At 40.0% G+C, this 24,292-nt stretch overlaps 1 protein-coding gene across 2 annotated transcripts in view; it reads right to left on the minus strand.

Annotated features, from left to right (window-relative positions):
- The window catches only part of SUGT1 (SGT1 homolog, MIS12 kinetochore complex assembly cochaperone), an 82,802-nt gene that overhangs the window by 42,554 nt on the left and 15,956 nt on the right, over positions 1 to 24,292 (minus strand). For both annotated transcript variants that reach the window (XM_070408982.1, XM_070408983.1), the window contains exons 6-10: positions 19,659 to 19,712; positions 12,454 to 12,470; positions 9,621 to 9,655; positions 6,651 to 6,747; positions 5,736 to 5,843 (exon numbers count right to left, since the gene is read on the minus strand). In XM_070408982.1, the coding sequence (XP_070265083.1) occupies positions 5,736 to 5,843; positions 6,651 to 6,747; positions 9,621 to 9,655; positions 12,454 to 12,470; positions 19,659 to 19,712 (311 nt within the window). The remainder of the gene's footprint in view (positions 1 to 5,735; positions 5,844 to 6,650; positions 6,748 to 9,620; positions 9,656 to 12,453; positions 12,471 to 19,658; positions 19,713 to 24,292) is intronic.

The raw sequence follows: 24,292 nt of genomic DNA on the forward strand, positions 1-24,292 counted from the left end.
TACTTGTACTAAAAAAAATTTATTCAATGTTTATAAAGTTAACTGGGCATCCTGTACTTTATCTGGCAACCCCACCTGGAGCATATACAAAGACACTAATATGGCATGCTATTTATCCTAAAAAGACTTAAAGTGCAAAGGGAATAAAATGTACATATAAATTAGCATGCAAGAAAGAAAAGCAGTTATATAGCATTTTTTAAAAGGGGAAAGGAGCAAAAAAAGGCAAACTAGGAACAGAGTAAGAGGGGTTGGGGAAAGGTTAGAAATCAACAAGCACTGACAAGGTTCAAAACAAAAAAATTGAGAGATGACAGTGCTTAATTACATCCTCAACTCTAGGCACACAGACTTGCCCAACACACTATTCTTGTCTTTTTAATTTATTTTCAATTATAGTTGACATAAATACTATATTAGACAACATAGTGACCAGAAATTTCTATAACTTACAAAGTGATTACCCTGATAAGTCTAGTACCCATCTGACACCATACACAGTTATTATAATGCCACTGGCTATATTCCCTATGCTGTGCTTTACACCCCAGTAACTATTTTTATAACTGGCAGTTTGTATTTAATCCCTTTCACCATTTCCATTCATCCCCTCAAGTCCTCTCCCATCTAGCGACCTCCAACCAATCTGTTCTTTGTATCTACCTACAGAATATATGTAGTATGTGAAGTAGCTCGGCAATACAAAATTTTAAGTCATTTAATTAACATCTACTCATACAAATCTATTTACAATTATTTAAATAACTTCAAAAGAACATGCATTGACAATCTCTTGATAAAAGTATGTACAAAAACGCCAAACTCCTAATTATCTGACCAGTATCCCTCCCAAATCTAGCTAGTTTTGTGCTTAATTACTTCACCCTATATTCTTTTATTAAACAAATTCTACACCAAGCATGTCAAACTCTCAGCCTGCGGGCCACATGCAGCCCACATCGAATATTTGTGGCCCAGCCATATAACGGTATGCAAGAAATGTTTTAAAAATTGCATAACTTAATTTTTACAATATCCTGTTATATATAATTATTAATAACGAACTAAAACATTCACTAATGACTGATTACTATAATCGTGTTGCATTCATTTCCCTTACACGCCTTAGGTTCAGGTGCACCGTTTCTCCACTAATACTAGCAGCGAATATTTTAGCAGTCGATTGCCACGCCATTAGTCTTGGACTGACTTGTTTGGTCTGAGCAACAGGAAATATTTCACTTTCGGAGAACAAGAAAAATAGGTTTATTTGCGTTACGCTTATTAATTTGTGCAGTTATTCAGTGTCTGGTAAGTTAATGTTCAAGAAAAAATATTAATTTTTATTAAAATATTCTATCATTTTATGTTAATGATTATTCTTTTATTTCAGCCCTTTGTATTCAGCATGTCTCTATAGAAATAAACCTACGTTTCTATGAAAATTGAAGCTTTTGTTTTTTTTGTTGCCTACATAAACTTAAACCTTGCTTATTTGGTCCGTGTTAGCCTTTGAGTTTGACAAGTTTGTTCTACACTATGTGAATGGATGGGGCCAGTAAGACTAAGATTTCATCCCTTTTCTGACTTTCTACGTTCCAAGCAACTCTGTTTCCTCTCTCCCCAATAATCATACTGCTTTGTACTTTGTAATCTTCAAATAAATAGGCAAATCATTTTTAACTACATGCAAAAAAAATGCTTTACTTTGTACTTCCTGTTCCAACCCTCTGCAGGTGTCCTATTCTTTCTGCAGGCCCAGTTACCACTCTTCATGTCATAGACTGACCCTAATTCTCTCCTATGATAGAAAAGCCACATGTTGTTAGAATTTAACACTCAATAATTAACAACATAATATATTGTAGGATGTGTATAAAGAAGGTGTAGTAATGAAAAAACTCTATTATTTCATTTATTCTCATTAATTTATATACCTTCATATAATTTAACAGATAAAAGAAATATAGAGCTCATTCAGTCCACATCCCTCATTTTTATAGATGAAAATTTAGTCCTATAGTCATTCTGTGACTAGGTTAAATTACAGGACAAGCAAAGGACCAGTCAGATGTTTTTTTATTTTCAGTTAATTATTTTTCCGGCTAAATTATACTACATCTACATCTTTTGATTGATATTTAAAGTATCTGCTGAATTTTAATTCCATTGCATATTTTATTTTTAAAAATATAAAAATATCTGAGTTATACACACAAACTGCAATTTAAACTGTTCATTAATCCCTCATATCTAAGTAATATAAAATTTAGTTGAACTAAAAAACAACGAGCAGATTCACCTTTATAGTAGTTTATATATATATATATATATTTTTTTTTTAAATATATTTTATTGATTTTTTTACAGAGAGGAAGGGAGAGAGATAGAGAGTCAGAAACATCGATGAGAGAGAAACATCGATCAGCTGCCTCCTGCACATCTCCTACTGGGGATGTGCCCGCAACCCAGGTACATGCCCTTGACCGGAATCGAACCTGGGACCTTTCAGTCCACAGGCCGACACTCTATCCACTGAGCCAAACCTGTTTCAGCGATAGTAGTTTGTATTTTTAACTGTATAACGTAGGGTGAGAAAAGTATTTGTATGTCAAAACAAGTTCAAGAGAAGAGTCATTGTCAGTATCAAATTGAAACAGAGGCTGATTATTATATCTTTTTTGAAAACCTTTTTTTAAAAATAAATCTTTATTGTTCAAATTATTACAGATGTTCCTCTTTTTTCCCCCCATAGCTTCCCTCCACCTGGTTCCCACCCCACCCCATGCCCTTACCCCCCGAGCCACTGTCCTCATCCATAGGTGTAAGATTTTTGTCCAATCTCTTCCCGCACCCCTCATACCCCCTTCCCATTCACTTTCTATGTCCCTGCTTCTATTATATTCACCAGTTTATTCTGTTCATCATATTTTTTTAACTGACTTCATTTTTAGATTCACTTGTTGATAGATATGTATTTGTTGTCGCTTTGTTGTTCATAATTTTTATCTTTACCTTTTTCTTCTTCTTCCTCTTCTTAAAGGATACCTTTCAGCATTTCATATAATACTGGTTTGGTGGTGATGAACTCCTTTAGCTTTTTCTTGTCTGTGAAGCTCTTTATCTGACCTTCAATTCTACATGATAGCTTTGCTGGGTAGAGTAATCTTAGTTGTAGGTTCTTGCTATTCATCACTTTGAATATTTCTTGCCACTCCCTTCTGGCCTGCATGCTTTCTGTTGAGAAATCAGCTGACAGTTGTATGGGTATTCCCTTGTAGGTAACTAACTGTTTTTCTCTTGCTGCTTTTAAGATTCTCTCTTTGTCTTTTGCTCTTGGCATTTTAATTATGATGTGTCTTGGTGTGGTCCTCTTTGGATTCCTCTTATTTGGGGTTCTCTTTGCTTCCTGGACTTGTAAATCTATTTCTTTCACCAGGTAGGGGAAATTTTCTGTCATTTTTTCTTCAAATAGGCTTTCAATATCTTGCTCTCTCTCTTCTACTTGCACCCCCATAATTCGGATGTTGGTACGTTTGAAGTTGTCCCAGAGGCTCCTTACACTATTTTCATATTTTTGGATTCTTTTTTTTTTTTTTGCTTTTCAGGATGGGTGTTTTTTGCTTCCTCATATTTCAAATCTTTGACTTGATTCTTGGGATCCTCTAGTCTGCTGTTGGATCTCTGCATATTATTCTTTATTTCAGTCAGTGTATGCTTAATTTCTGACTGGTCCTTTTCCATTTTTTTGGCATTCTCATTAAGATCCTTGAAGGTCTCACTAAGTTCCTTGGTGGTTTGTAGAAGATTCTTGAGTAACCTTATAACTGTGGTTTTGAACTCTATATCCAGTAGTTTGCTTTCCTCCTTTTCTTTCATTTGTGACATGTTTCTTTATCTCTGCATTTTGGCTGCTTCCCTGTGAGTGGCTTTGTGTGGTAGGTGTCCTATTGGGCCCAGTGGCTCAGCCTCCCCAGTCACCTGAGATGGACACTCTTGGTGCACCCCTTTGTGGGCTGGGTGCACAGTCTTACTGTAGTTAAGCCTTGATTGTTGTTGGTATCCCTGGGAGGAAATGACCTCCAGGCCAATTCACTGTGAGGACCCGTTGTGTCTATAGTGGAAGAACTGCTGTGCTGAAGATACCTTTATGGGGCAGGATTTGCTTCAGTGGGGATTTGGTGCTCACTGAGTCTGCCTCTTGAGTGTGTCACTTATGGATGTGAGGAGTTGAAATCTGGTGTCTCACCACTGGGTACACTGGCTCCTGGATCTCCAAGAAGGTGCAAAGTCAGCTGCTGCGTGAGTCCACCCAGCAAGAGCTACGACGAGATCTGCAGATTTCTCCTCTTTGTTTGGGGTTTAGAAGTTTTGGAGCTCTCTGACCCAGCTGCAGTTTGTTAGGTTAGGCTGCGAAAGGACAGGCAATTCATTTGCGCTGCTGCTCACAGCTTGGGTGGGGTTGTAAATTGGGTGAGGCGGGGTCTCAGAGAATCACCAGGGCAGAGCAAACAGTGATGGCTGTCCGTCAGCCGTCTCCGCATCTCCACATCCCCGTGTCCTGCGCCCCCACAGTAACAATGATCCCTGCGAGCAGCTCTGCAAGAAAGCCACCCTCACTTTCTGACCTGCTGCCAGACAGTCCAGTTTCTCCCTGGAGGAGTCTGGGTCCCTAGAGTCTCGCTGGAAACGAGTTCAGAGCAGTCGGGAGCTTGTATCTCCCTTCTGATTGAAAAAAAATGCACGCCCAGTTGCAGTCATTTCGCGCACCTGCGTACCTCTGCTCTTGCCGCCTCCGCACCTCCTACCCAGTCTCAATGAGCTTTTTTCTTTCCTTCTAGTTGTAGAACTTCCACTCAGCCAGTTTTCTTGTGGTTCTGGATGATAGCCGTTCTGTCTTTTAGTTGTAGTTTTAATGTGGTTGTGGGGGGCGGCACATACAGGTATATACCTTATGCCGCCATTTTGGTTCTCCCCTGAAAACCTTTTTATTGAGAAGTATTACACATATCTTAGTAAGTATACAGATACCACTGAAATTAAGTAGAATTTTATGCTCTACTAGAGGCCCGGTGCACGAAATTCATGAACGGGTAGAGTCCCTAGGCCTGGCTGGTGATCAGGGCCAATTGGGGCCTTCTGGCTGCTGGCCAGAGCCTCCCTTCGCTCCGCACTGCCCCCTGGTAGTCAGCGCACATCATAGCAAGCAATCAAACTCCCAGTCTAACTCCTGAGGGGACACTTTGCATATTAGGCTTTCATATATATATGGAGAGAGAGAGAGAAATAGATTGTCCTAGAATTTAGGGAGGAGAAAATTGTTACTCAAACATTATGGTTACTGTCCTGGCCAGTGTTGTTCAGTGAATAGAGCATTGACCCACACATGGAAGGGGCTCTGGTTCGATTCCTAGTCAAGGACAAAACATACCTGGATTGCAGGTTCGATCCCAGCCCCAGGTGGGCATATGCAAGAGGCAACCAATCTATGATGTTTCTTTCTCTCCCTCTCCCTCCCTCCCTCCTTCCATTTCACTCTCTAACAATCAATGGAAAAAATTTCCTCAGTTGAAGATTAACAAATAAACAAGCACAAATTATCATTACTTACCTGTCCCTTTTAGAGATATATAGCTGAAAGGATTTACAAGCTTATAATCACATGGGTAATTAGTTGACCAACATTTCTATATTTTGAAAATATTACTACTGACGACCCTTTTCAATTGTCTTACCTTTGTTGAAAGTACTTTAAACGTACTCTGTTCTGGTATTATAGAATGAAGAAGTCTCAGATTCAAATTGTAATCCTCTTCAGCAGGAAGTTTCACCAAAGCAGACAACTAACGAACACAAAATTAGCAGCATGTTTTATAAATTTATATAATGAAAGGTAAAATACTTAAACTAAGTACAATTACAGAACTTCAATACGTTGCAGAATATTTTAAACACAGATTTATGAACCTCAAAATAATCCATTTTTAAAATCTGGTATCCTTCACATGGATTCTCACATACACAATTAAGTTAAATAGTGGAAAATAATGTTTCAAAACACATACTTAATATTTAAATCTCAAGGAAACAGAAGATAGTGAGCATAATGACACAGTATAAAAGAAAATATTCATATGCAAAACATCTACTTCTACCACTAACTCTATCATAAAGTTTTCTACTAAATGCTGAGAAACCAAGATATTAAAAGTCACATTCATTTACTATAGTTACTAAGTAACTATATTAAAAAACCAAGATATTAAAAGTCATATTCATTTAATATAGTTAAATTCTAAGATGTATAAATTATACAATAAGTAGACCTTTCTTCATGAAGTATATACCACACAAATATAAACAAATCACATTTTACTAGCACCTTTTATATTTGTTAGTCAAGTTCTGCTTTGAATTATAAATCTAAAGAATGTACATCTAACTATAACCTACCGTATACATACTCTTATCTCAAAACTTAAAATGATGCAAATTGAAAGCAATGCTTTAGATTTCCATCAGCATTTTCCACATAATCTCAGAAAGAAATGACATATCTGATAAACTACTATAGATTACTCTGCAACATACTATATTTGCGAATAAAAGTATTTACTCTCAACATAAAAAATAGTCCAAACACTAATGACCTTTTTTTCTGAAAATTCCACATTTACATCATTCTTCTGAACATTCTTGATCATAAGTGTAATGATTACTTGAGATTCTGTTTGATACCAGTCATACCTATTAAAAAAGAAAAAAGAAACTTAAAACAGAAATTCTAATTTTCTTATTGTTGCTTATGTTTTGTCAAGATAAAAACTACAATCTGATAAACAATAGCTCCACCTTAAGGAACAAACTAGCACAGCAACTGATGATACACAAATAATTTTACGGAACTAATTTCCTACGATCTGTGGTGATAGAACAGTACAGATGGTAATGTATAGGATGCCCCAAACCTTTCCATTGGATTTAAATACTTACATGATTTTCGGGGTATTCACTTATATGTTTAATTGTGTTGTGCTTAAGCTAATGTTAAAGAAATTTATCCCAAACGGCTAACAGTTATTATACACCATCAATAGTTTCACACTCTCATTCCAATCTAATACTAAAAGAAACACTTCTAATCCCAACTTTACAGATGAACAGATACAAGCTCAGAAAGGTGAAGCAATCAGTCAGTGGTAGTTGTAACACTGGATGCAGGTCAGCTTCAATGATCTCTTAACTCAGCGGTTCTCAACCTGTGGATCACGACCCCTTTGGGGGTCAAATGACCCTTTCACAGGGGTTGCCTAAGACCATCAGAAAACACATATATAATTACATATTGTTTTAGTGATTAATCACTATGCCTTAATTATGCTCAATTTGTAACAATGAAATTGGGGGTCACCAAAACATGAGGAAATGTATTAAAGGGTGGCGGCATTAGGAAGGTTGAGAACCACTGTCTTATCTGAAGCTAGGAACCAAAAGCCCTGAGCACGGGGAAGCAAAAGGAAATGAGCTAAAATTAAAATAATTTAAAGTTAACTCATCCTGCCAAGCATAACATTAAATACATTATCCTTTTTCAATCTCAAGGTATGTGGGAAAACTAGTGTGCCTAGAGATTCTGTGTATCTTTCCCACTGAAAGCTCTAAAAATAAAAGAATCCTCACATCCAAATTAAACTAGGCTAGAGGCCCGGTGCACAAAAATTTGTGTACTCGGGGGGTCCCTCAGTCTGGCCTATGCCCTCTTGCAGTGTGGGACCCCTCGGAGGATGTCCACCCCACTGGGGACCCTCACCCCATGGAGGTTTGGCCAGCCTGAGTGAGGGGCTGATGGCTGTTTTCAGGCTGGCCACACCCCCTTTAGGGTGGGGGGGTCCCTACTGGGGTGCCTGGCCAGTCTGGGTGAGGGGCTGAGGGCCATTTTCAGGCTGGCCAAGCACCCTGGCGATGTAAGCTCCCAGCCTCTCCTTTTTTTTTTTTTTTTTAATTCTGGGATTTATTTACCTTCTATAATTGAAACTTTGTTGCCTTTAGCGGAGGCCTGCGGAAAGCTTGGCTTCCTCCATCACCAGGGGCAACCCACTCCTGCTCGCACCCAGCTCTGAGGCCACAGCCTGCTGAAAGCAGGTATCTGGGGTTTGTTTACCTTCTATAATTGAAACTTTGTTGCCATCACTGGAGCTGAGAGCCGGCTCCTGCTCGCTCCAGCTCCATGGCCAAGGAAGGCTGGCTAAAAGCAGGTATCTGGAGTTTGTTTAGCTTCTATAATCGAAACTTTGTTGCTTTCAGTGGAGCTCAGAGCCGGGCCATGGCAGGCGGGGAACCTTGGCTTCCTCCATCACTGGAGCAAGCAAGCCTCCTGCTCGCTCCAACTCCATGGCTGCCGGCCACCATCTTGGTTGGGTTAATTTGCATATAGTCACTCTGATTGGCTGGTGGGCGTGGCTTAAGACATAGCAAAAGTATGGTCAATTTGCATGTTTGTCTTTTTATTAGTATAGGATTATAAACCCCTTGAGGTCAAAGCTATTTATCTATTGTGCCACTATTATTTTCCCAGGACCAAGCAAAGTGCCTAGTACACAGTGTATTTATTAAATAAATGTTGGAATATTTTATGCTCCAAAAATCATAACTATTTGATGTTTATGTATCCTACCCTGTTGCTGCACCAAAGTTCCTCGTATACTTGGTACTTGGAGAATCATCCTCTATCTCCCCACAAAGAACATGAATTAGCCCTGGCCGATGGTTCAGTTGGTTGAAGCATCATCCCATGCAAAGGCTGTAGGTTCGATCCGCAGTCCTGGCACATATCTAGGTTGTGGGTTCAATCCCAGTCAGGATGCGTATGGGATGCAACCGATCAATGTTTCTCTCTTACACTGATGTTTCTCTCTCTTTCTCTATCAAATCAATAAACATATCCTTGCGTAAGGTTTAAACATTTTTTAATTAAAAAAAAAGAATATGAATAAATTATTTTAACATTTCCAAGCCATTTCAGGTAATTAAAATGCACCTGATTAAAGAAATAAACTTTAAGCGTCTCAGTTTCCCTCTGAAATTCAGTGAGGATGCAAAGCTCCAAATCAATTCCTTGTGTTTCTGTTACAGTCCTCAGAATACAAGTTGTACACATGGCTAATAAATAATTTAAACTAAATTCAAATACTTGTTATTAAATGCTTATTCATTATTATAATTGCTGCCCTCAACAACAGTTATTTTCAACTCATAAAAAATTTACTCCAAATATAAAAGGCAGGTCAAGTTACAATTCTATCAAGCCTACTACCAACTTATTTACCTGTGTATTAATAACTTAATTGGAAGAGGCTCTCCTTCATATATGGAAAGGTGACATAACACAAAACAAATTTAAAGCAGACAAATGATCTGAATTTAACCTTAATTTAAGTATAATACTAATCAGTAAACAGCCTTAGAATTAGTTTTTCCAGGCTATAATATGATTTTTATAATATGATTTTAAGAAGCACTTAAAATCACAGGGTAAGGACTTGCTTATTATTAAACAACAGGGGTATTTTTCCCCTTAGGCATATTTATCAAGCATTGTTTTATGAAAAAGAAACACTTACTTGATTTTTGACTGAGGAGTCCTCTGGGATACAGACTGAGGCAAGTTGAAAGAGAAAAGATTTTTCCAAGTTAGCTTAGCAACCGCGTATCAAATGTACATACTATTAATTACCTAGTGCTATAGTTTGATATGGAATAAACTACATGAGAACTTCCTTCAAAGACAAACACTAGGCTTCACACAAAAATTAGAGTAATTCAGCATTTTTAATTTTATTAGTTTCAATTTTAAGAAAATATTTTTCTTTCAAAAGCATATAAACAACTTTCTAAAGGTATGATTGAAAAAGGTTACATACAAAATGTCAAGTTCCAAGACTGAGTAACTCTCTAAACTGAAAATAGTAACATTAAAAAACTTTTTTTTTAGCCCTAGCTGGTTTGGCTCACTGCATAGAGTGCTGGCTTTCAGACTGAAGGGTCCCAGGTTCAATTTCAGTCAGGGGCACATGCCAGGTTGCAGGCTTGATCCACAGAAGGGGGCGTACAAGAGGCAGCCAATCAATGATTTTCTCTCATCATTGATGTTTCATCCCTCCTTCTCCCTTCCTCTCTGAATTCAATAAAAATATATTTTAAAAAATTTATTTTAGGCATAACAATGGCAACTAACACTGCTCTGCAACATATGAAGCAACACTTACATGGTGCCCTCCTGATAACATCTTACTCCATTTATGGCGTCTCTACAACAAACATCCTACCTTGCCCATCAAGAAACAAAGTGAATCTTGATCAATCCATACTTCCCTAAACTACATTATGTGCCAGTTAAGACTATGTAAAATCTAAAGAACCTGCCCTGTGTTATAGGTGGCCTCTAAGTTGCTCCTAAATAAAAAGGGAGGAGTTGGGGTTTGGAGGAAGAAAGTAAAACCACTTGAGAAAGCTGAATCTAACTCAAATTTACTCTCCAGTATTAACTATTGAGAAACACCTGAATTTAGATATTAAGTGGAGATCCTGACTAGAACAGATTCATCTTAGTACCAAAATAAAACTAGATTGCCCTAACTGGTTTGGCTCAGTGGATAGAGCGTCAGCCTGTGGACTCAAGGGTCCCAGGTTCGATTCCGGTCAAGGGCATGTACCTTGGTTGAGGGCACATCCCCAGTAGGGAGTGTGCAGAAGGCAGCTGAATCAATGTTTCTCTCTATCCCTCTCCCTTCCTCTCTGTAAACAATCAATAAAATATATTTTTAAAAAATAAAAATAAAAATAAAAATAAATTGAACTACAGTGGGGCCCTGACTTACGAGTGTCCCGACTAACGAGTTTTTCGAGATACCAGCCGTCTCTCGGCCGACTTTTTGCTTTGGGTTGCGAGCTAAAATTCGGGTTATGAGCCAGCTTCAGATACCCCACCGCTAGTTGGCGCAGTGAACGTCACAGTGAACGCCACATCAGCCCAGCGTCATGTGTCTCACTCGTTCATTTTATGATTTGACATACGAGTAATTTGAGTCATGAACTCCGTCACGGAACTAATTAAACTCGTAAGTCAAGGCCCCATTGTATAGCAGTGATAGCAAGCACTGTGACTAAGCTGTTTGTGTTACTAGACAGTCTTCGTTATTCAAATTCCACTGTGTTGTTTTCAGACATAATCTCAATTCCAAACATTATAAGACCTGGACAAAAATACTAATAGGTGAAGAAAGCCAACTTTTAAACAGCTCCTTCAATCCATTCCCTACCTACTCATCACCCCTAGGAATATGAACAAGCCTAGAGACATGAGAATAGCCAGATATTGCTCACTTTTGGTGATGTTCAAAAATCTAGTCACTACATATGCGCATAACTGGCCTGATGCCCACAACAGCCTGCCTGAGTAGATTTGCTCTATGAGGCCCAGTATACACATGAAGAAAGCTCAGAGGACAAGTGACTTTCTCAATGTCACAGTGTAATTCTAGAAGACAGAAATGTAAATCTTCCTTTATGGATGAAAAAGAAATACTGAAAAAGGTTAAGTGATTGTCTATGAAGAGTTAGGACTACACACATATCTTCTAACTCCTTGTCATTTTATTTCTTGACTAAATATGTAGACGATCACTCCTAAAAACCATTACCCATAATTTAACTATGGTTTTATATATAAACCTAAGTTGGTTAAAACAAAAATTGAACAACTCCACTATAATTTGTAATAACAGAAAAAACTTGAATATTTTCATATCCAAAACAACATAAAACTAAGTTAGACAGAGATAAACATTTCCAAATTTTAATCTTTGTGTTTTAGCATACCATAACAAGCACTGCAAGTACTTCCAAGGCAGAAATTAACTAACCTAAATTGTTGCTTTTCAGCAGAGAAAATAACTAATCATTCTGACCATACTAAAATATACCAAATCAACTAGAACCACACTAAATGCCTTAAAAGAGCCCAATAATTTTCATGACTATAAACTCCTATACTGCCCTGGCTGGTGTGGGTCAGTTGGTTGAACGTCATCCCATGTACGTCATGGGTTTAATTCCCATTCAGGGCAATGTTCGGGGTTGCAGGCTCAATCCCTGGTAGGGGGCATGCAGAAAGCAGCTGATCAATGTTTCTCTCTCTCTTCCCTTCTACCCCTCCTTACCCCCTCCCTCCCTCTCTCAAATCTCTATAAATCAACAAAAACAATTAAAAAAAAAAAAACAACTTCTATACTTTTTTCATCAATGTTATTTCCGTTACTAAATGAACAGGTATTTAAATTGTATTGCTTAATATTTAACTGCGAGAAAGATCATTCTGATCTTTATCCTGTCTCAAATATGCAAGGCAATAATGTAATTAAGTAAAAACATGAAAAATAAAAACTTTGGACTTACCGCCATTGATTGTGACTCTATTAGAAAACATAAAAAAGAAACATTTTCAGATAACTGCATTTATAGGTAAAGTTATATACATGATTTCTATGGCACACACATACTGATTAAGCAAACCAATTCTCCATACATTCTAAATTTTAAAAAGTGGTTTAATTTTGCATCCTGATTTAATTTTAACTCCTTAGTAATTGCATACCAGTGATACCATTGCAACACAAATTCATCCACACCTCCTTTCAACATAGCAAACTCAGAATACCTTTGGAAGAATTCCAGTCAAGATGCAGTGTAGGTAAAGGCAGTACTCACCTACCACATAAAAATTACAACTACAGAACAACCATCATTCAGAACCGCCTGAAATCTGGCTGAATGGAAATCCTACACCTGGGGAATTAAAGAAGCAGCTACATCAAGACTGGCAGGAGGAGTGGACATGGCAAATGGGTTGGTCCCACAACTACATGTAGCAGATAAAAATTGGGAGGGATATCTCAGTTGCAGAGGTCCCCTCTGAGGAGCAAAGGGTCCCAGCCCCACACCAGGACCCCCAGCCCAGAGTTCCAGTGCTAGGAAGAGAAGTTCTCATAACTTCTGGCTGAAAAAAACTGGCAGGAATTGATACTTGAGGGAGATGAGGGCTGCTGGAGCACCAGGCAGTTCCTCTTAAAGGGCCTGTGCACAATTACGGGAACTCACTCCCTCTAAGCTCCAGGCCAGCAGCTTGAAAGGCCTCACAGCACCAGAGACTTACGGGAAGGAACTGAATTGCCTGGCAAGATGTGGGGAGGGGGGTGTCTTTTTCCCAGACTGAACTGTTGGCAGAAGCCATTATTCCTTTGATGAGCCCTTCCCGCACAGATCTGGCAAGCAGGGACCACATCTCAGATTCTATCAACCTGGTTCTCACTGTTTGCCCCCCACTGATAATCCTCTGAGGCCCTGCCCACTCAACTTTCTGGCCCACCCAAGCTCTTTCCATTGACTTTTCCATATAAATGACCTGTCTTGGCTCATGTTTCAGATTTTCCTAAAAATCTCTCAAACAAGCAGTATCTTACCTCAGTGAGCCCCATACCTCTCGCTAAGTGATGCCAGGCTCAGAACTAGCAGTAGCCAACTTAACCTCACCTGGATACTTTCAAACCCAGCACAAGTAGCAATATCTGGGTATCACTTTGTAGCTCACACCAGGTGACCCCAGGCAGAACACAGGTGGTAGTTAACCTGAGCCGGCACGTCCTGGAGGCCCCAGAGCCAGTACACCCACTGAATAGCTTCAGACCACATTGCAGCACTATCACCCAACCACGTCCAGAAGCAAAACACCAAAGGGAGGGATTGTGCAGGCACCAGAGACCCACTGAATTAAGTCCTGTGGGGTGGGCCCCTGCACAACTGATCCTCCACCGTGATCGAGGTCGCAGCCAGCCCTAGCAGCTGATTGGCCTGGGGGTAAATCCCTCCCATTGATGTGTCAACAGCAATTAGACTCAACTACAAGAGGAAGGTGTACAGTGCCCACATGGTGGGTGCACCTCAGTGCCCAACTTGGGTGATCAGGGAGGCTATGCCACTGGACTCTACAGAAAACCTACTATGTTAGCCCACTCTACCAAGCTGGAGAGATGCAGCAGCTCTATCTAATACATAGAAACACAGGGAGGCTGCCAAAATGAGACAAAGAAACATATCCTAAATGAAAGAAAAGATCAGAATGCCAGAAAAAGAACTAAACATAATGGAGACAAGCAATCTACTAAATGCAGAATTCAAACACTCTTTATAAGGATGCTCAATGAATTTAGGGGAAGAGGAGATGAATTTAGTGAGAGCTTCAACAAACAGATAGGAAACATAAAAATGGAGATAGAAAATATAAAAAAAAAACAACAACTATAGGAAGAAAACCAAGATGGCCACATAGGTAAACACTGGAGATTGCTGCCTCGCACAACCACTTAAAAAATACAACTAAAAGACGGAACGGACATCATCCAGAACCACAGGAAGGCTGGCTGAGTGGAAATTCTACAACTAGAAGGAAAGAGAAAAGCATACCGAGACTCAGAGGAGGTGCGGTGCGGAAGTAAAATACAAAGGTGCGTAGGTGCATGCGGAGAGGGCTGGCGGCTGAGGACACGATTGTCTTTTTCAATTGGGAGGGAGTCTCAAGCTCTGAGCTCCAGTTCCGGGCGAGTCTCTGGGGACCCAGACTCATATGGGAGAAACTGGACTGTCTGGCATCAGTCGGAACTCGAGGGCAGCTTTCTCTCAGAGGCGCTCACAGCGATTGCCGGGGCCTCTGAGGGCAGGATTGAGAGCAGCCATACTGCTCGCTCCGCCCGCCCTGTTGATCCCCTGGGACCCGGCCCCACCCAAGCAGTGCATGGAGGCTTTTGCATATGAAAGGCCCGGCCCTTTGTAATCTGAAAATTACTTAACAAACTGCAGCTGGCCCAAGGCCCCACAGCAACTTGCATTGCTTTACAGCTGGCTTCTGCTGGGTAGCCTCAGGCAGAGGCTAGATTAGCACCTCCTTAGATCCAAGAGCCAGTGTACCCAGTGGTCAGAGTGGGACCATCCAATTACAACTCCTCAGATCCATAAGGGACACACTCAGGGGACAGACTCAGTGAGCACCAAAGCCCCACTGAAGCAAGTCCTGTCCCAGAAGGGTGTCTTCAGCACAGAAGTTCTCCCACTGCAGACACAGCTGATTCTCACTGCCAATTGGCCTGGAGGTCAATTCCTCCCAGTGACACCTAAAACAATCAAGGCATAACTACAACAAGACTGTGCACAAAGCCCATAAAGGGGTGCACCAAGAGTGTCTACCTCAGGTAACTGGGGAGGCTGAGCCACTGGGCCCTATAGGACACCTAGCACAGAAAGCCACTCTATCCACATAGGTAAGCATAAAAAAAATGCCGAGACAAAGAAACAGGACACAAATGACAGAAATGGAGGAAAGCAAACTACTGGATATAGAGTTCAAAACCACACTTTTAAGGTTTTTCGAGAATTTTCTAGAAACCGCCGATAAACTTAATGAGTCCCTCAAGAGATCTAGTGAGACCCTCAACGTTGTGATAAAGGACCAACTAGAAATTAAGCATACACTGACTGAAATAAAGAATAATATACAGACTCCCAACAGCAGACCAGAGGATCGCAAGAATCAAGTCAAAGATTTGAAATACGAAGAGGCAAAAAACACCCAACCGGAAAAGCAAAATGAAAAAAAAATCCAAAAATATGAAGATAGTGTAAGGAGCCCCTGGGACAGCTTCAAGTGTACCAACATCCGAATTATGGGGGTGCCAGAAGAAGAGAGAGAGCAAGATATTGAAAACCTATTTGAAGAAATAATGACAGAAAACTTCCCCTACCTGGTGAAAGAAATAGACTTACAGGTCCAGGAAGCGCAGAGAACCCCAAACAAAAGGAATCCAAAGAGGACCACACCAAGACACATCATAATTAAAATGCCAAGAGCAAAAGACAAAGAGAGAATCTTAAAAGCAGCAAGAGAAAGAGAGTCAATTACCTACAAGGGAGTACCCATACGACTGTCAGCTGATTTCTCAACAGAAACTTTGCAGGCCAGAAGGGAGTGGCAAGAAATATTCAAAGTGATGAATGCCAAGAACCTACAACCAAGATTACTTTATCCAGCAAAGCTATCATGTAGAATTGAAGGTCAGATAAAGAGCTTCACAGATAAGGAAAAGCTAAAGAGGTTCATCACCACCAAACCAGTATTATATGAAATGCTGAAAGGTATCCTTTAAGAAGAGGAAGAAGAAGAAAAAGGTAAAGATACAAATTATGAACAACAACTACACATCTATCAACAAGTGAATCTAAAAATCAAGTGAATAAATAATCTGATGAACTGGTGATTGTAATAGAATCAGGGACATAGAAAGGGAATGGACTGACTATTCTTGGGGGCGGGGGGAGAAAGGGGTGTGGGGGTGAGTGAAGAGATTAGACAACAATCGTGCACCTATGGATGAGGACAGTGGGTGGGGAGTGAGGGCAGAGGGTGGGGTTGGAACTGGGTGGAGGGGAGTTATGGTGGGAAAAAAGAGTAACTAATGTAATAATCTGAACAATAAAGATTTAATTTAAAAAAAAAAAAAAAGAAAAAGAAAAATCAAGTGAATAAATAATATGATGAACAGAATAAACTGTTGATTATAATAAAATCAGGGGCATAGAAAGGGAATGAACTGACTATTCTTACGGGGGAAAGGGGTGTGGGGGATGCGGGAAGAGTCTGGACAATAATCGTGCACCTTTGGATGAGGACAGTGGGGGAGGGAGGGTTGAGGGCGGAGGGTGGGGTGGGAACCGGGTGGAGGGGAGCTATGGGGGGAAAAAAGAGGAACAACTGTAATAATCTGAACAATAAAGATTTAATTAAAAAAAACAACTGTAAAAAATAAAAAATACATTAACTGAAATGAAAAATATATTACAGAAAATCAACAGTGGAGTAGATCAAGCTGAGGACCATATCAGATTTGGAGGATAAGAAAGCAAAAAATAATCAGAACAGCAAAAGGAAAAAAGTATTTTAAAAAATGAAGATACTATAAGGAGTCTCTAGGATGGCTTCAAGCATAACAATGTTCACATCATAGAGGCGCCAAATGGAGAAGAGACACCAAGAAATTGAAAATCTATTTGAAAAAATGACAGAAAACGTTGTTAACTTGGTGAAGGAAATAGACATACAAGTCCAAGAAGGACAGAGAGTCCCAAACAAGATGAACCCAAAGAAGCTCACACCAAGACACAAAATTAGAATGCAAAATGTTAAAGACAAACAGAAAATCTTAAAAGGAGCAAGAGAAAAGCAGTCAGTTAACTACAAGGGAGCTCCCATAAGACTGTTAGCTAATTTCTCAACAGAAACACGGCAGGCCAGGAGGGATTGGAAAGAAACATTCAAAGTGATGAAAAGCAGGGACCTACAACCAAGATTATTCTACCCAGCAAAGCTATCATTAGAATCTATGGACAGATAAAGAGATTCCCAGACAAGAAAAAGCTAAACCAGTATAAGAAGAAATGTTAAAGGGTCTTCTTTAAGAAGAAGAAGAAAAAAGGATAAAAATATGAATAATAAGATGGCAATTAATCAACAATCATCTATCAACAATTTAAAAAACAAAATAAACAAGCAGAACAGAAACAGATTCATAAATATAGAGAACATTTTGATGGTTGCCAGATTAGAGGGTTAGGAGGCACTGGGCAGATGGGTGAAAAAGGTGAGCAGATTAAGAAGTACAAATTAGTTGTTACAGAATAGTCATAGGGATATAAAGTATAGACTAGAGAATGTAATCAATAATACTCTAATAAGTCAGATGGATGCAAGATTTATTGGGATAATCATCTAGTAAGTTATATACCGAGGTGTACAACTAAAACTAATATAATAATGTATGTCTACTATAATTGAAAAATTTTTTAACGATTAAAAAAAAAGCTTTAGCAAAAACCAGCTTCTCAGATGCTCCTTGGGAGAGTAGGAGTCAAATGACCTGGGCATTGTCAGGGACATACTGAAGGGAATGAGGAGAGAACCTGCTCACAAAAACAGGGCCCAAGTTGTGTGGGTGCATGACAGCCCCCAGGAGGATGCAACCCATCACCAAAGAGAGAAGGGTCTAGCACTTTACAGGTTATGCCTATTTTTTAACCGTTTGAGTCCCAAGCAGCGCAATCGCGCTGCTGAGATTTTATGTCGAGAAAACATACGATTCGTTTGAGTCCCAGGGGGTACTGAAAAAACACTGTCGAAGAATCCCAAACAGCGCAACCGCGCTTTCTCTAAATGAGTACAAAAAGACCCAAACAGCGTGATAGCGCTTGTTTTATTTTATGTCGAGAAATATCGCGCGCTTGGGACTCAAACGGTTAAGTTGAATACTGGGATAGGTCAGGCAGTCACTGGAAGCTGAACCTTGAAAACATTATGCTAAGTGTAAGGAGCCAGTCACAAAAAACCATATACTGTATGATTCCATTTGTATAAAACTAGAGGCCCGGTGCACAAAATTTGGGGGTCCCTAGGCCTGGCCGGTGATCAGTGCCAATCGGGGCCTTCTGGCTGCTGGCCAGGGCCTCCCTTCTCTAGCTGCCAGCTGCTGGCCAGGATCTTCCTTCATTCTGTGCCACTCCCTGGTGGTCAGCACACGTCATAGCAAGCAGTTAAACTCCCAGCTGAACTCCCGAGGGGACACTTGGTATATTAGCCATTTATATATATATATATATATATATATGTATATATGTATATATATATATGTATATATATGTATGTGTGTGTGTGTGTGTGTGTGTGTATATATATGTGTGTGTGTGTGTGTGTGTGTGTGTGTGTGTATATATATATATATATATATATATATATATATATATATAAAATGTATATGTCCAGAATTGGCAAATCCATAGAGACAGAAAGTAAATTAGTGCTTTCTTAAGGCTGGGGAGCAATAGGGTTAGGAGACAATAGAGAAGAAAGAGTGCTAAAGGTTAGGGGTTTCTTTAGAGCAGTGGTTCTCAACCTTCCCAATGCCGCAACCCTTTAATACAGTTCCTCATGTTGTGGTGATCCCCAACCATAAAATTATTTTCGTTGCTACTTCATAACTGTAATTTTGCTACTGTTATGAATCGTACTGTAAATATCTGATATGCAGGATGTATTTTCATTGTTACAAATTGAACATAATTAAAGCATAGTGATTAATCACAAAAACAATATGTAATTATATATGTGTTTTCCGATGGTCTTAGGCGACCCCTGTGAAAGGGTTGTTCGACCCCCAAAGGGGTCGCGACCCACAGGTTGAGAACCGCTGCTTTAGAGGGTGATGAAAGTTCTAAAATTGATTATGGTGATGGTTGCACAATTTTTTTGATGGTTGAACAATTCCGTGAATATACTAAAAATCATTTAATTTTACACTTTAAATGGGTAAGTTTTATAGAATATGAATTCTATTTCAATAAAGCTGTTATAAATTTTTTTTTAAAGAATACCTTTGGAAGTTCCTATCTAAGGGAACATGCATTATTTACAAGTTATAAAGTAAAAAACAAATTTGATTAAATAAAAAATGTTGACCATTTACTCCTTTTTAAATTGAAAGACCATGAGCAATCTACATACTTACCATTCTGAGCTTCTTGACACCTTTTAATCCAGACAATAAAATCAGTATCTGTACCTAGAAAGAGCAAACTGACTGTAAAATCACTCATCTGCAAACCTAACATATTATTCAAGAAATACTTATTGACTACCTACTATGTTCCAAACAGTGCTCTAGGCCCTGAGGATTCAGCAGTGAATTAAACAGGCAAAAATACCTATCCTGACAGAGCTTGCAGCAATCCTAATGTTATAGCTATCAATATACCAACAGGCTTAATATTTAGCTGTTCATCCTGAAGAATTCTAATTATTTTAAATTTAATTTTAACCAGTCAACCTTACCAGTTCCCAGCTTTAACGTACATTTTCCCTCACCCCTCTCCTCTTAAAGGAGCATCTTCCTCTCTCACAAAGGAAAATCAGACCCAAAAAAGATTCCTAACATGTTAGAAAGGGGTGGAGGCTTAATAACCAGCATCTGGAATGTGGTCTAGAAGCCTCTCTCAACCCGTTTGCTCTCTAATGAAGCTACCTACTTAGTCTGTCTATTCTCGGTGGCTCTACTTGGTGCCTATCCTACCAGCACCAAGAAGCATCTTTATACTTTGTGAAGTTTTTTCATTCCAAGTTCCAAGGCAGCCAAGAACTATCTATAGTTAGTGAACTGTGTATTTACAGATAGCAATGTGATCATGTATATAAATTATTCACTTCTGAAGTTTCAGAACAATGACAATCACTAAAATCACAGAATCTAATAAAATATGTTAGGAAAAATTATTAAAAGTATTCTTAAATAAACATTTACTAATTCAAACTAATTGCATGCAAGATAATTCTGAAAAATAAGGATTAAAAATTTCTTACAATAAAGTTTTCTAATAATTTCTAATTTCTATAATTTAATTTCTAAGTGGAATGCAACTATATAGGTCTTAATACATACCCACACATTCATTCTAGTGGGGAATAATTACATCAAAATCCTAGATTTAAATAACCTTTTATTCAAAGTAATCAATAAATAAGCCAAACTTCCTACCATATAAAGGGGAGGGGGGTTAATATTATGAGTCATAAATGTTTTATCCTCTCTGATAATAACAGAAGCCTAATACTTTAATTTTTCCTAGAATTTAATTAAAAGACTAATTTGTTTTTAAATTAAATATCCTCAACAGCAATTTTACCAAAGAGAAGACAACTTCTTCTGAGGCCACCTCTGAAATAATTCTAATATAATCAAAGCGTAATTTATTCAAAGAAGGAATTTAGGCAGAGAATCTTCAGTTGCTAAAGATAAGAAACAGAGCTTAGAAATCTAGAAGATGAAATGACTCATGTCTCTTTAGGGTTTTCAAACACACATCAAGGCACTAGACTCTAGAATTTGCTGAGTGATTTGCTAATTGAATAGCCAGCCATATTATTCAAGCATCACACTTGGGATAACCAAATTTGAGAATAACTCCTATTGCCTAGATCTCTTCCTTCCTAATTTGTAGTTTCCATTTGCAAAGTCTGGCCTAATGCCGTTTCTCAAATAAGTATACAACAGAAAAGCAAATATTCAAAGCAGTACAGAGTAAATTTTTAAAAATATAATCATACAGTATTTTAGAGCAGGGTTTCTCAAGCTCAGCACTACTAATATTTTGGGCAAGATATTTCTTTGTTGTGGGGGACTGTTGTGTGCATTGCAGGATATTTAGCACCATCCCTGGTCCCTACTCACCAGATATGAGTAGCACATTCCCCATCCACTTGTCATGATAAACAAAAATCTCTCCAGACATTGCCAAATGTTCCCCAGGGAGCAAAATCAAAATCAGGAAGTTAGGAGCCATTGCTTTAGAGAATTGTGATAACACTCTATCGTAAGATGAAGATAAAATGACAGTACACAATTAAGGTCATGAGTCTACAATTATCTATGAGATTATTTACAACCACTGTCTTTTAGTATTTTGCAGGTTTTTTTGTTCTTGGCTCTTATTACTTCTATATATGTCCAGATAGCCATACTGCTGTGATAATTTTCATATATAGGTATCCCTTGCTTTTCGAAAATTCACAGTATGCCACTGCTTTTACAGAAGACCTATATTATTACTTGTGTTTGCTAAATGAAAAGAAAATCCAAGTAGGATTTTCGCTTTTACACAAAAAGTGAAAATAGCATTCACTGTTTGTTTTGCATGAGCCATTATAGAGGTAGTGTTCTCTCACCAATCACCTTCCCCAGGAACTAATCAGCATCTCAGCATCGACCTTCCATGGCTTTAAACTATGTCTGTATGCATCTGTGCTTTATCTCTATTTATTTTGTATATCTGTTAGCAAGATGTATCTTAAGGTATTAGAAAACCCTACGAGAGCTTGTAAGGGTGTTTGTGCACTTAGCATAAAACAGAAGGTAATTAAGGATGTTGATTGTGATGAACAAAACAAAGACATTCTATGTACATTGAACCTGCCTGCGTCCACCACAGAGAGAGAAGGAAACTTGAAAGGTGCCAAAGTGACTACTGGTTCTGCTAATAACAAAGTAGCTGGCACCCAGTATAGATGAAATGAAGAGTATTGCTTGAGTGATAGGTGTACAAAATGTGGTGTTCTGTTATCATATACTTCATGAGAAATCAGTCAAGTCTTTTTAATAAGTGAAACTACACAGCACAAATATTATTTCTACCTTATACAAGCTGTGTATTTATCATATCATTGCTGCTTTTACTATCTATTACTATTATTGTAGGTTGTATGTATTATTTGGTATGTTATTTTTTGGGATTGGGAATACTCAAAATACTTTGCATATCTACACTAATAAAAGAGAAACATGGTAATTGGCATACGACCGCTACCCTTCCCATTGGCTAATCAGCATATCCTTATGCAAATTAACTGTCAGTCAAGATGGCGGCCGGCAACCAGGCAGCTGGAAGTGAACATGAGGCTTGCTTGCTCCAGGGACTGCAGACTGCAACGTTCCCTGCCTCACTTGCCCGCCTCTGAGCTGGCAGTTTAAAACATTCTAACAAATATAGGCCGGGATCTCAGAGCTGAAGTTATACATTGTTTCGATTATAGAACCGAAACAAACCAGATACCTGCTCTCAGAGCTAGAGCCAGAGCTAAAGCTGGCCCAGAATAAAATAAAAAAAAGGAGTGGTTGGGAGCTTCAATCAACAACCGTCAGCCTGAAAGCAGCCCTCAGCCCCTCACCCAGACTGGCCAGGCACCCCAGTGGGGACCCCCACCCTGAAGGGTGTGTGACCAGCTGCAAACAGCCATCATCCCCTCAGCCAGACTGGCCAGGCACCCCAGTGGGGACCCCCACCCTGATCCAGGACGCCCTTCAGGGCAAACCAGCCGGCTGCCAGGCCTCTATCCTATATAGTAAAAGGGTAATATGCCTCCCAGCACCGGGATCAGCAAAGCCGCGAGGCCTCCTGGCACCGGATCAGTGTGACGGGGCAGCGCCCAAACCCCCTGATCGCCCTGTGGCTCTGTGTGTGACAGGGTGTGGCATCCCAACCCCCTGATCGGCCCTGCTTTGTGTGTGACAGGGGGTGGCGCCCCAACCCCGCCCCCCCCCCCCCCCCCCACGGGCCCTGCTCTGTCTGTGACGGGGTAGAGCCATAACCTCCCCATCGGCCCTGCTCTGTGAGTGACAGTGGCGGCGCCCCAACCCCCTGATCGGCCCTGCTCTGTGGGTGATAGAGGGCGGTGCCCTAACTCCCCTATCGGCCCTACTCTGTGCGTGACAGGGGGGAGCTCCCCAACCCCCTGATGGGCCCTGCTCTGTGCATGACAGGGGGCAGCGCCCAACCCCCTGATTGGCCCTGTGCTGTGTGTGACGGGGTGGTGCCGCAACCGCCCCATTGACCCTGCCTTGAGTGTGATAGGGGGCAGTGCCCCAACCCCCCAATCAGCCATACCCTGAGCGTGACTGAGGGTGGCATCGCAACCTCCCGATCCGCCCTGCTCTGTGCATGACAGAGGGCCGCGCCCCAACTCCCCAATCAGCCCTGCTCTGAGCCTGACCAGGGGCTGCACCTAGGGATTGGGCCTGCCCTCTGCCACCCGGGAGCAGGCCTAAGCCAGCAGGTCGTTATCTCCCGAGGGGTCCCAGACTGTGAGAGGGCACAGGCTGGGCTGAGGGCCCCCACCTCCCCCCCCAACCCCCCCCCCCCAGTGCACAAATTTTTGTGCACTGGGCCTCTAGTATATCAATGATAATTACTTCTTCACTTTACACCATTCTGGCTTATAAAGTTTCATAGGGATGGCTCTACTTTCAAATGGCAGGGAAAACTTGCATTTCTCTCAAAAAGATGACCTTAGCGCTGGTCAGTGTGGCTCAGTTGGGTGGGCATCATCCTGTGCACCTAAAGATTGCTGGTTCGATTCCCAGTCAGGACACATGCCCAGTTTTTGGGCTCAAGTCCCGGTAGGGGGTGTGCAGGAGGCACGCTATCATATATTTTGCTCTCACATCTATGTGTGTGTGTTTTTTCTCTTCCTTCCTCTCACTCTCTAAAAAAATAAAATTTTAAAAATTCTTTTAAAAGACATGAAATACAACACTCTCAAAGCTCCATGTTTCTTCCGTGCCCTGTATCACAATTTACTTAAACTAACACTTCA

The sequence above is a fragment of the Myotis yumanensis genome, unplaced genomic scaffold, assembly GCF_028538775.1.
Source record: "Myotis yumanensis isolate MYYU_CA2020_CCGP unplaced genomic scaffold, mMyoYum1.0.hap1 SCAF_3, whole genome shotgun sequence".
Lineage (NCBI taxonomy): Eukaryota > Metazoa > Chordata > Mammalia > Chiroptera > Vespertilionidae > Myotis > Myotis yumanensis.